The following is an 11,772-nucleotide window of genomic DNA, read 5'->3' on the forward strand; positions in this document are numbered from 1 at the left end:
CCGCCTCCCGGGTTCAAGCGATTCTCCTGCTTCAGCCTCCCTAGTAGCTAGGACTACAGGCGCATGCCACCACGCCCAGCTAATTTTTGTATTTTTAGTAGAGATGGGGTTTCACTATGTTGGCCAGGCTGGTCTGGAACTCCTGACCTCGTGATCCGACCGCCTCGGCTTCCCAAAGTGCTGGAATTACAGTTGTGAGCCACCGCGCCTGGCAAAAAACAAAAAACAAGCAAAAAAAAACTTTTCAAGAACAAAGTTGATCGAGGTAGGAAGAAACTAAGGAGACGCTGTTCAACAGTCTTCTAGGCAGGACCTTGCCTAGAATAGCTGAGATTTCTATTTTCTATGTGTGTTCTTCCAGATGACTGTTTCAAACTCTGTCGCGGGTGTGTGCCAATCCTCTTCCCATACCAACACTGTTACTATCTCTTGGTTTCATCTGCCTAAGCAGGGTTTTGGATGGCAGGAGGGTGGGGGTGGGGGAAGCAAGGGAAGAACTGGGAGGAAGTGTGACTTTGCGCTATATGTGAGAATTCGCCTTTTTAGGGAAGACCCCTCAAAATCAAGAGACTTATCTGTCAGCCTCCAAATTAATAGCGGGCGAATTAGAAAGGAAGAGTCTTGAGGTGGGGGAGGAAGGGGTGAACTGATTAGGTGTGTGTGCAAATTTAGGATCCCGCTTCAGCTCCCAGGAGGAGGGGCTGTCTGCAGCCTTTTCTCCAGAGGATCTCAGATTTTTTTTTCTTTTTTCTTTTTTTTTTTTTGGTGGGTAGTACTGGAGAAGAGAGGTCCGGTCGGGAAAGAATCCTGGCCCTGGAGATTACATATCTGCCTTCGCATCAGCAGAGCAGGGACGCTGGGAGCGCAGGCAGTCCGCCGGCTAGTCTGTCCCCTGACCCGGAACCGCACCGGTGCCGCCACTAGCCGGCTGCCCACGTGCCGGCAACAGCGGCCACGTGGGGCCCTGAGGAAACGCCTTTATAAAGGTTTGTCCCCTACGCTGCCCAGTAGGAAGGAAAACCGGAGGAGAGCGCAGGAGGAAACAGTACCGGCTGGAGGCCGGTCTCGCAGGAGCCGGGGACTGCCGGGGGCGGGTCCGGGGGCGGGGCTTGGTGATGACCGCTGGCGGGGCGGGGCCTGGTACTCAGAGGGGTGGGCTTCGGTGAGCAGCGGGCCGACGCTGCTTCGGTGTCTGGGCTTTTTGGCTTCCGCCCTGGAGCAAGCCCTGGCCTGGTCGGTAGCCGGGCCGCCATGGAGTCCACGCTGGGCGCGGGCATCGTGATAGCCGAGGCGCTACAGTACCAGCTAGCCTGGCTGGAGAACGTGTGGCTCTGGGTCACCTTTCTGGGCGATCCCAAGATCCTCTTTCTGTTCTACTTCCCCGCGGCCTACTACGCCTCCCGCCGTGTGGGCATCGCGGTGCTCTGGATCAGCCTCATCACCGAGTGGCTCAACCTCATCTTCAAGTGGTGAGACAGAGAAGCCCTCCGGCATCCTGGTCCCCACCCCCGAGGGCCCTGAGTCATGTGTAAGCCCTGGTCTCTCTCAGCAACTGTCTCAAGGGCCTTCCCACCCCTACTCTGTAGTCTCTGATTTTTTTTCCGTTTGAGCATCTTTGTGCAGCTTGGACTGAAACCTCAGAGTCCACCCATCCTACTCATTAGACCAGTGTTCTTCAAACTGGTCTGATCGAAAAATCACCTAAGGGGCGTGTCTAAAATGTAAATATCCCGTCCTCATCTCACACTTACTGATTTAGAGACTCCAAAGGGTTGGGAATTTATTTTTTATTTTTGGTTTTTGGGAATTCATATTTTAACAGGTATCTATGGTGATTTAAGTAGTGGAGAGCCCTACCTCCCAACTCACTTTTTCATTCATCTATTCACTCATTTGCTATAATTTTTAAGAAGCATGCTTTGTGCTGGGCATCACAGGAGCTGCTACCGACAGAGACACCTTGCAGATTAAGGTGTGGTCCCTGGACCATGCCCAACGGCATAGGCAGCACCTGAAAACTAACTAGAAATGCAGACTCTCAGTCCCAGGGCCAGAACTACAGAATCAAAATCTGCATTTTAACAAGGTTCCCAGTTGATTCCCTGTGCGCGTGCAGTAAAGTCTGGGCTAAAGCACTGCTTTCCAGGGAACACTTTCCCTTCTTTCTCTTTCATTCACTAGTAGACTCTTCACACTGAGACTTAGAAGCCAGGGATCCCAGGAACATGGGTGGAGGCCCTGTAACCCTTGGGGCTGGACATGCAGCCACACCTCCCTTCACCTCAGCCTCTGTTGCCAGATCCTCAGCCTGGGGGAAGGAAGGGAGGCTCATAGGAGGTATTTCAATGGGCTGGAATGACTTGCTGAAAAACAACATAGAGTTCCCCTCCCTTCCACTCTTTTCCACAAGGGCCTCATCCTTATGTAAAGGGAACCGCAGTGGTCTATTCACTTCTTTCTTGCCTAATTGCCCTTTGCTTTGTGCTCTCTCCTCCCTCAAAGTCTGTATAAGCCTCCTCCTCTAGTTCTTGTCCCCCAAATATCACAATCTCCCTCAGACACTATTAATGTCCCCCAAGTGGCAAAGTCCCTATTCATTTTCTTTTTCTTTTTTTTAAGACAGAGTTTCGCTCTTGTCACCCAGGCTGGAGTGCAATGGCGCGATCTTGTCTTACTGCAACCTCCACCTCCTGGGTTCAAGCCATTTTCCTACCTCAGCCTCCCAAGTAGCTGGGATTACAGGCGTTTGCCACCACACTCAGCTAATTTTTGTATTTTTAGTAGAGAAGGGGTTTTGCCTTGTTGGTGAGGCTGGTCTCAAACTCCTGACCTCTGGTAATCCACCCGCTTCAGCCTCCCAAAGTGCTGGGATTATAGGTGTGAGCAACCCGGCATTCTTTTTTTTTTTTTCTTTTTGAGATGGAGGCTTGCTCTTCTGTTGCCCAGGCTGAAGTGCGATGGCACCATCTTGGCTCACTGCAACCTCTGTCTCCCAGGTTCAAGAGATTCTTCTGCCTCAGTCTCCCATGTAGCTGGGATTATAGGCGCCCACCACCACACCCAGCTAATTTTTGTATTTTTAGTAGAGAAAGGGTTTCGCCATGTTGGCCAGGCTGGTCTGGAACTTCTGGCCTCAAGTGATCCGCCCTCCTCTGCCTCCCAAAGTGCTGGGATTACAGGCGTGAACCACTGCGCATGGCACCCCCGTTCATTTTCTGTGTGAGCACTTGATGTATACTAGGCTCAGTTTTCAGAGGGGAGAGGCAAGTGCCTTCTGTGTTTCCCTCCCCAGAACGTGGTTTCCTGCCAGCATCTCTTTTGCTATCCCATCTTTTGTCTTTCTGGCCACAGCAGCCTCTTTATTGTGTGGTTCCCAGGGCCCAGCCAAGCACTTACTAGACCAGGGGATTTTGACATATTTTTGCCCTCCTTATTCTTTCTCAGCCTTCTCTGTCCATTTCCCACTCCCATTTTCAGACCTGAGAGGCTCACCTAAATAATTTAGGTGTGGATAATTCAGCCTGTAACTGGGGACATGGAGGCAGGGGTAGTGAGGGCCTGCGGGAGAGAGCCGGGTCCTGGGTTCCCTGTGGTTGATAAGAGCTGGCCCTGCAGTGAGATGGGGTAGACTGGGACGACTGAGTATCTCAGAGCACACACACATGCTTACCACAATCTCTTGCCTCTGTATCAGTTTTATTTTGTATTTATTTTTTATTTTGTTGAGACAGGATCTCACTCCATCACCAGGCTGGAGTACAATGGCACAATCACAGCTCACTGCAGCCTCAACCCCTCGGCTCAAGTGATCCTTCCCACTTCAGCCTCTGGAGCAGCAGGGACTACAGGCGCACCCCAAGATGCCTGGATAATTTTTGTATTTTTTGTAGAGATGGGGTTTTGTCATGTTACCCAGGCTGTTCTCGAACTCCTGGGCTCAAGCGATCTGCCTGCCCAGCCTCCCAAGTAGCTGAGATTATAGGTGTGCACCACCCCTTCCAGCTAATTTTTTGTTTTTGTTGAATCTGGGTCTTGCTATGTTGCCCGGGCTGGTCATGAACTCCTGGCTTCAAGTGATCCTCCAGCTAAGGCCTCCCAAAGTACTGGGATTACAGTCATGAGCCACTGCACCTGACCCCAGGCTAGCTTTTTTTTTTTTTTTTGAGACGGAGTCTGCTCTGTCACCCAGGCTGGAGTGCAGTGGCTGGATCTCAGCTCACTGCAAGCTCCGCCTCCCAGGTTCACGCCAGTCTCCTGCCTCAGCCTCCCGAGTAGCTGGGACTACAGGCGCCCGCCACCTCGCCCGGCTAGTGTTTTGTATTTTTTAGTAGAGACGGGGTTTCACCGTATTAGCCAGGATGGTCTCGATCTCCTGACCTTGTGATCCGCCCGTCTTAGCCTCCCAAAGTGCTGGGATTACAGGCTTGAGCCACCGCGCCCGGCCCCAGGCTAGTTTTTAAAAATAGTGTTTCCACAAGCTCTGAGGGTTAGGAAAGAAAAGAAATAGTGTGCTTTCTTTCTCCCGTTCTAAGGTAGAAAACCATGGCAAGGTATCCACGGATACCTTAAGAGCAATGGACAGAATCGTAGTCCCTTTTTGACTTCACCCCTCAGGCCCTCCAGAGTACTCCGTGTCCTGCCCACCTTGTACCCCCCTGGCTGTGTATGCATGTGGAAAGTCATCTTGCATCTGTTCTCTTCCAGGTTTCTTTTCGGAGACAGGCCCTTTTGGTGGGTCCATGAGTCTGGGTACTACAGCCAGGCTCCAGCCCAGGTTCACCAGTTCCCCTCTTCTTGTGAGACTGGTCCAGGTGGGAAGCCTCAAACATTCTCCCTTTCCCAATGTGGTTAGGGTTCAGGTGAACATTCCAGAGTACTTTTCAGCCTGGGTGGCCCAACCAAAGGTCCAGCCTCTCAATTACTGGCCCAGAGAACAAAGGAACCCCAGGGAGACCAAGCTGAGTTATGGGAGGAGGGCACTCATGCTATGTACCAGCTGCCCACCTTGTGTAGAGTACAGCCAAGAGACACATACCAGGACAGAAACCTGAGTGCAGTGACCTCAGGTGGCAGTGAAAAGGCCTCAGAGCAGAGCCAGTTATGGATCAGTGCTGGGGAAAAGCTCTCTTCTCAGCCAAGAGAGGCAGCTGTATTATTGAGGCATCACCAGAGGCCCCTGGGTCCTGCCTCCATCTTCTCACCACAAGCTTCTGGATTCACTGGCAGGCAGCCCTTCTGGACACTGCATGATCACAGGAGCAGCCCTCTGGCCCATAATGACGGCCCTGTCTTCACAGGTGGCCACTCGGGCCCGCAGGTATGCCCTTGGCATTGCCCACCATTGGGAGCAGGGGTGATGGCACCCTGTACCTAAAGACCCAGCAGCATGCAGTCTGGGAGCTGGAGTTTTGGGGACCCTAGGTTGTGTGGTTCAGCCATGGGGTACCTGGGTGCTGCAGGCCAAGCTGTGTATGGACGCGCTCTGAGCTCCTTGCGTCTCTTCTTTCTAGCCGCTGGGTAAGGGTGATGCCTAGCCTAGCTTATTGCACCTTCCTTTTGGCGGTTGGCTTGTCGCGAATCTTCATCTTAGCACATTTCCCTCACCAGGTGCTGGCTGGCCTAATAACTGGTGAGCAACTGGGGCAATGGGGTGGACTGAGAGGATGCCTTTGGCAGTGGGAGGTTCAGTCTAGGATCTTCCCATTGCTCCCAGCTTCTGTAGAGCCCAGCCCAGAGGCCCCTCGTTACGTCTCAGTTTGTTCCCTTGCCAAGCTGCACTGCAGCTGGGGGTGGGTGTGGGGAGGGTCATATCCCCAAACTCCCTGAAGCTGCCGTCACTCCACTCTCCTAGGCGCTGTCCTGGGCTGGCTGATGACTCCCCGGGTGCCTGTGGAGCGGGAGCTAAGCTTCTATGGGTTGACCGCACTGGCCCTCATGCTAGGCAGCAGCCTCATCTACTGGACTCTCTTTACGCTGGGCCTGGATCTTTCTTGGTAAGTCTCGCTTTGAAGCCTGGGCAGGCTGGCCCCTGTCCTATCTAGCCTGCAGCTAGCCTGGTGTGTCTCTGGTTCATTATAGCTAAAAAAGGACACATTACCTATTCCCATAGACCCTCACAAGCACAAAGCAGAACATGGGAGTGGGCCCCAAGGGCAGATGGCGAAGAGCCAGTGGCCTTCTACGTTCCAGCCTCTCCTGGCAAGGACTGTTCTTCCCCACAGGTCCATCAGCCTAGCCTTCAAGTGGTGTGAGCGGCCTGAGTGGATACACATGGATAGCCGGCCCTTTGCCTCCCTGAGCCGTGACTCAGGGGCTGCCCTGGGCCTGGGCATTGCCTTGCACTCTCCCTGCTATGCCCAGGTGCGTCGGGCACAGCTGGGAAATGGCCAGAAGATAGCCTGCCTTGTGCTGGCCATGGGGCTGCTGGGCCCCCTGGACTGGCTGGGCCACCCCCCTCAGATCAGCCTCTTCTACATCTTCAATTTCCTCAAGTATACCCTCTGGCCATGCCTAGTCCTGGCCCTCGTGCCCTGGGCAGTGCACATGTTCAGTGCCCAGGAAGCACCGCCCATCCACTCTTCCTGACTTCTTGTGTGCCTCCTTTCCTTTCCCTCCCACAAAGCCAACGCTCTGTGACCACCACACTCCAGGAGGCAGCCCCATCACCTTCCAGCCCCTAAGGAGGCCCTCCCCTCCCTAAATCTGCTTCCCCACCACCTGGTCTTAGTCCCAAAGATGGGCCTTCTCTCTCCCAGAGAAGCTGGTCCTCCCTCTGCCTTTCCTCTCAAGCCCCCAAAGAGCAAAGGCAACAGCAAGACCAGCGGGTTCCTGCAACACTGTGAGGAGCGGCCAGGGCGGCCCCAATAAAGCCCTTGAATACTTTGAGATTCCTTTCTTGCCTATGCGCACATCTCCACGGGCCTTGCCTGTGTGTGCACAAGCGGAACCCTTGCCAGGCTGCTCCAGTGGTCTCTGTGCCACCTCCAGCCCTGTTTCCAGGGGCAGACAGGCAGGAAAGGAGAGGGCTGTAAACTCAGGTGAGACCTTTCAGCCCTAGGTCCATCCCCTGCCTCATCACTGCCTAGGCCACATGAGAGGTCCCATGAGATGCTGTGACTATATTCAGTGTAACCCTGTCTTTCATCTACAGGTCAGATCTTGTGCCCCAACTTCCAGTTTCCTAAATTGGCTTCTAGTCCAGGGACTGGAGAAAAGAGTGCTTTTGGCTAGGAAGGAGGATGAGAACCTCTATTCCATTTGGGAGCCCAGAGAATAGAGACATTGGCCCCAGAAGGCACTGCCAGAAACAAGTTTATTTACACAAGGACACACAGTGTAACGGGTTACAAAATACTTAACTGAAATCCATATCCAGGGAGACAGAGCAAGGAATGGGTTTACATGAGAACCAGACCAGCCACAGGGAGAGAGTGTATAAGGGGCCGGGAGCCTGGGGCTCAGCAGAGAGGCCTAGTACGCTGGGCCTAGCCCCATCCCCATCCCCAAGAGGATCTAAAACAAACACACAAGCACACAATGAACTGATGGTGCTGGGGCTCCTGCCCCTCCCCTGGCTCCCTCAATCCTGCTCAGGCCCCCAATAGGATAATAAATATGTAAACAGATTGGTGGGGCCCTGGGGATAGCAGGAGAGAAAGTATATGTGGTACTGGGGAGAAGAAGGAAGGAAGAGTCAGCCCCCTAGGAGCCACTTCCCATCTTTGGTTTCCTACAGGCTGGATGGCATTCCCTGTAAGCCTTGTAGGCCCACAGCCCCTGGCAGGGCTCCTGGGAAAGAGAAGGGACAGCACCCAGCCCCCTCCTGGTCTTAGCTCCCTTGGGCTGGTGGTCAGCAAAGGGAGCCCAGGAGGTATGGAAGCTCCAGCGGAGAGCTGACTCCTGGATCCCTGGGTTCTGGCCTTACCCCTTCTAGAACCTCCATTCTCACCATCCCCAGGCTCCAAAGCAAAAGGCCCCCCAGGAGGGAGGTGAGCCCCTGCCCCTTCTCCCCGCAGCATGCTGGATGGCTAGGGAAATCTGGTCCTGACAGCAGAGGGTCTCTCACCAGCCTGGAGACCCCCTGCAGGGACCACCTTCTCCCCCTGCCCAGGCTGTGCCAGCAGAGGGGCAGGGAGGCCATCCGAGTAAGGTGGGGAGCAGACCTGGTTCTGCGGCTCCTCCTGGCCCATGAGAACCCAGGAAACCAGTCCTCTCCTTCCCCACACACTTTCACCCTCTCAGCCCCGGGGAGGGGGAAACAAGCTGTGAGGAGTGTGAGGCAAGACAGCCATCATCACAGACCACAAGCCACGGCTTGGGCACCAGCCTCCCATCAGTGCTGAGACCAAGAGGAAGGAGGAAGAGTGGGGTCTGTGCAGAGATGGTGAGGACAAAAGGGGAAAGGGTGGAGAATCACAGGGTGGGTGCCCACCTCCCATCCACTCTGCATCTTAGACAGCAGTGGATCCTCCAGATCCTCCCCTGAGGCTGGAGAAGGGAGGAGGGTGAAATTAAGGCATTTCCCCCCAAGTCAGATGAAACCAAGGCACCGACTTCCTATTCCCTCCTCACTTGGGGGGCCCCAGAACTGCAGAGTACTGTATGGGCCCCCGTGCCCACCTTGAGCTGGCCCAGGCTCCAAGGGGGAAAAGGACAGAATGCGGGAAAATGGGTGGAGGGACACGTGAGACAGGGCTGGGAAGATACCCCCACCCCCTGCAGAGGGCCCAGGCTTCTAGACTGAGATGGAGGCCACAGGGCTGGGGGCCTGAGGCAGCGTAGAGGAGCAGGAGGGGCAAGGCTGAGAGACCCACACGGCACACCTTGTTGAATGTGTGACTTTTTGTTTTTAATAGAAAAAATAAACAAAATCACAATGGTGAAGCCCAGAGAGATGGGGGCCGGGGTGTCACAGGGCAGGCTCCTGCTCCATGGGCTCCTCTGCCGGCCTGTGGGGCAAGCACAGGGGAGGGTATTGAGTGGGGCGCACCAGCAGGGGCAAGGGCAGAGAGGTGGTAGGGGTTGCTGCTTACCTGGGGCTGTGTTCCCGGGCTGCTGCAGCCTGGGCCTGCTCAGCCCCCACCGACAGCAAGGCCATGGCGCTCACAGTCTCGGCCTCCTCGGTCTCACCTGCCTGGGCCTCCCGCAGGGAACGGCCCAGACCAGCGGCAAACTTCTGCACACAGCTCCAGTGTTTGCCTGTGGGCGAGAGACAGGCAAGGGGTCAGGGAGGGCAGAGGACACCCACATGAACAGCCCCAGTCCTGGTGCTCCCACAAGCTCTGTGCCCCCTTGGCAGCCTGAGCCCCTCTACGTGTCCCCACGCACTCTGGATCTCGATGACTTTCTCTAGCGTGGCCACTGCGTTGATGTTGGGCTTTTGCTGCAAGACTGCCTCGTCCAAGGGCTGCAGCTGGCAGGTGAAAGAAGAGAAGGTTTAGGGTGGGAGTAGGGTTGCCATGCATACCCCTCTAAGTGCCCCACTTAGCCCCAGATATCCCTCATAACAGGGGCAAACATGGCCTTTTTGGACAAACCCATGCTCAGAAAGCCTTCCCTGGCCATTAGCTATTCCTTAGGGCCAAAGAAAAGCTTCCGAAGGGGCTACCAGTGCTGGCTGACCCCTTGCTGGTCCCGCAGCCCTCTGGCCTGCCACCTCCTAGCTCCTTCCCACCCCTTACCTCTACACTGAGCAGAGCCGAAACACAAGCCTCAGAGGCATCACAGATGGCGGTCAAGTCATGGCCTCCCTCCAGGGCCAGCACCACCCGGCCCCCTGCCAGGGTCATCAGCTGCCTGGTCAAGTGGCCAAAACCTTTGGGGATGGGTGAAGGGAGGAAGAAGAAATGGCGAAAGGTAATCAATTCAAGAGCCAGTAAGAAAAGGAGAGAAAAAAGGCCAGGCGCAGTGGCTCATGCCTGTAATCCTAGCACTTTGAGAGGCCAAGGCAGGCGGATCACAAGGTCAGGAGTTCGAGACCAGCCTGACCAACATGGTGAAACCCCGTTCTCTACTAAAAATACAATAATTAGCCGGGCATGGTGGCACGTGCCTGTAATCCCAGCTACTCGAGAGGCTGATGCCGTGAACCCGGGAGGCAAAGGTTGCGGTGAGCTGCAATCACGCCATTGCACTCCAGCCTGGGCGACAGAGTGAGACTCTGCCTCAAAAAAAGAAAAAAAAGAGAAAAAGAAACACAAGAGGTGGGACAAATAGCACAAAATATGATGGGAGATATAAACCCAAATATATCCATAATAAAATACAGCATCAATGGACTAAATGCCCTATCACAGTCAAAACATTAACAGATTGGCTAAAGGAGCATCACTGAAACACCAGGGGCCAACAAGCCCATCGCTACAGCTCCAGCAGGATACATCCACTATCCTCTGCTACTCCACCTCCACCTCCTGTCCCCTTAAGGCCAGGATTGGCAGAAGACAAGTTGGTGGAGTTACCAAGATGATTCCAAGTCTAGGCTCTGCCCCCTGCTTTCCCGGTCCCCTGCAATACCAGTCTGTTTCCTGCCCCATGCCCCACTGGACTCCCTGTCCTCACTGTTTCACTTCCTCCCTCAATCCCCCAGCAGGCTTACATCTGGCGGTGACAGAGTAGCCACCCAGAGGAGACAGATGTCCTTCAACAGCATCAAACCCAGCAGAGACTAGGACCACGTCAGGTGAGAACTCGTGGGCAATGGGCATCACCACTGTCCTGCAAAGGGATGGCCCAAGCTGAGCCCAGCAGATGGCCAGGCCAGGCCTCGCCCCACTGTTGTCCTCCCAGAGACAACCCCCTCCACCCACACTGAACTGAGTGCCTTCTGCCCCTCTCACTGCAGGGCCCAGAGGGGCTCCCCTTGACTCCTATGGCCCTTTTCAGTCCCTACCTGAAGGCTGTAAGGTACTCCACGTCTCCAATGGGGGGGTCCACACCTCCTGTCCATGCCACGTTCACATTGTACCCCACGCCTGGTCCTCCACCAACCTGGAACCAGAGTCGGGGAGAGGGCTATTCTCACCGCCTGGGGATAACAAACATTGCCCCTGCCCTCACCCCTGCCTCCAGGTCTCATTCCACTGACCTCTGTTCTGCCTGGAGGGGCAGTCAGATCAGTGTGGTCCTCCCACTAGGAGCCCAGACTCCCCAGGTACCAACACCACCATGGGCCTCCATGGCTCCCCACCAGGTCCCATTGTGCCACCTCCCAGAGAGGCCAGGAGGGTCTGCATTTACGCCCAGGAGCTGTACCTCTTCAGGAGCCCCAGAGCCTGGAAAAAAGTTCCCGTTGTCATAGCGATGCAGTGAGATGTAGAGCACAGAGGGGTCGTTGTAGAACGCCTGCTGGGTGCCATTGCCATGGTGAATGTCCTATGAGGGGAGGTAAAAGCATCAGGAAAATGGCCCACGCTCTGACCCAACGGTCAAATTCCACATGTCAGCTGGGTGCTGTAGCTCACACCTGTAATCCTAGCATTTTGGGAGGCTGAGGGCTGGGAGAATCGCTTGAGCCCAGGAGTCCACCTTTGGCCACAGGGCATCCATATTCTGTTCACAATGGTATTGCCCACCCCACACTTCTCTAACTAGGTCTGAGCCTCTGTGGTGTGGCACTGTGTAGGTAATATTGAAAGCCATGGGATAAATGTGGCATGTCTCCCTACAGAACCCATTCCACTTCACAGTTTGTGGGAAAACATTAAGGCTAGTAGGGAATTTAAAACAAGCAGATAAGAATCTTCTTTTTTTTTTTTTTTTTTTTTTTTGAGA

General features: G+C 54.6%; 2 protein-coding genes across 4 annotated transcripts in view; one reads left to right on the forward strand and one right to left on the reverse strand.

Moving 5' to 3' along the window:
- The first annotated feature begins 1,001 nt into the window (after nucleotides 1–1,001).
- On the forward strand, nucleotides 1,002–6,885 carry G6PC3 (glucose 6 phosphatase, catalytic, 3). Of its 2 annotated transcripts, none has more exons than XM_011940074.1 (6): nucleotides 1,002–1,469; nucleotides 4,705–4,811; nucleotides 5,227–5,317; nucleotides 5,511–5,629; nucleotides 5,852–5,993; nucleotides 6,222–6,885. In XM_011940074.1, the coding sequence occupies exons 1-6, from the start codon at nucleotides 1,252–1,254 to the stop codon at nucleotides 6,583–6,585; spliced, it is 1,041 nt and encodes a 346-aa protein (XP_011795464.1). In that variant the 5' UTR covers nucleotides 1,002–1,251; the 3' UTR covers nucleotides 6,586–6,885. The 2 variants fall into 2 exon arrangements, with proteins under 2 accessions (XP_011795464.1, XP_011795465.1); XM_011940075.1 differs by having other exon boundaries at nucleotides 1,008–1,469; nucleotides 4,705–4,774; nucleotides 5,298–5,317.
- Nucleotides 6,886–7,293: 408 nt separating this feature from the next.
- HDAC5 (histone deacetylase 5) overlaps nucleotides 7,294–11,772 on the reverse strand; it is a 61,100-nt gene continuing 56,621 nt past the window's right edge. For both annotated transcript variants that reach the window (XM_011940077.1, XM_011940076.1), the window contains exons 21-27: nucleotides 11,254–11,373; nucleotides 10,892–10,989; nucleotides 10,598–10,716; nucleotides 9,681–9,814; nucleotides 9,328–9,412; nucleotides 9,033–9,198; nucleotides 7,294–8,948 (exon numbers count right to left, since the gene is read on the reverse strand). In XM_011940077.1, coding sequence (XP_011795467.1) covers nucleotides 8,909–8,948; nucleotides 9,033–9,198; nucleotides 9,328–9,412; nucleotides 9,681–9,814; nucleotides 10,598–10,716; nucleotides 10,892–10,989; nucleotides 11,254–11,373 — 762 coding nt within the window. In that variant the 3' untranslated portion in view covers nucleotides 7,294–8,908. The remainder of the gene's footprint in view (nucleotides 8,949–9,032; nucleotides 9,199–9,327; nucleotides 9,413–9,680; nucleotides 9,815–10,597; nucleotides 10,717–10,891; nucleotides 10,990–11,253; nucleotides 11,374–11,772) is intronic.

The sequence above is a fragment of the Colobus angolensis genome, unplaced genomic scaffold (genome assembly GCF_000951035.1).
Source record: "Colobus angolensis palliatus isolate OR3802 unplaced genomic scaffold, Cang.pa_1.0 Scaffold187, whole genome shotgun sequence".
NCBI lineage: Eukaryota > Metazoa > Chordata > Mammalia > Primates > Cercopithecidae > Colobus > Colobus angolensis.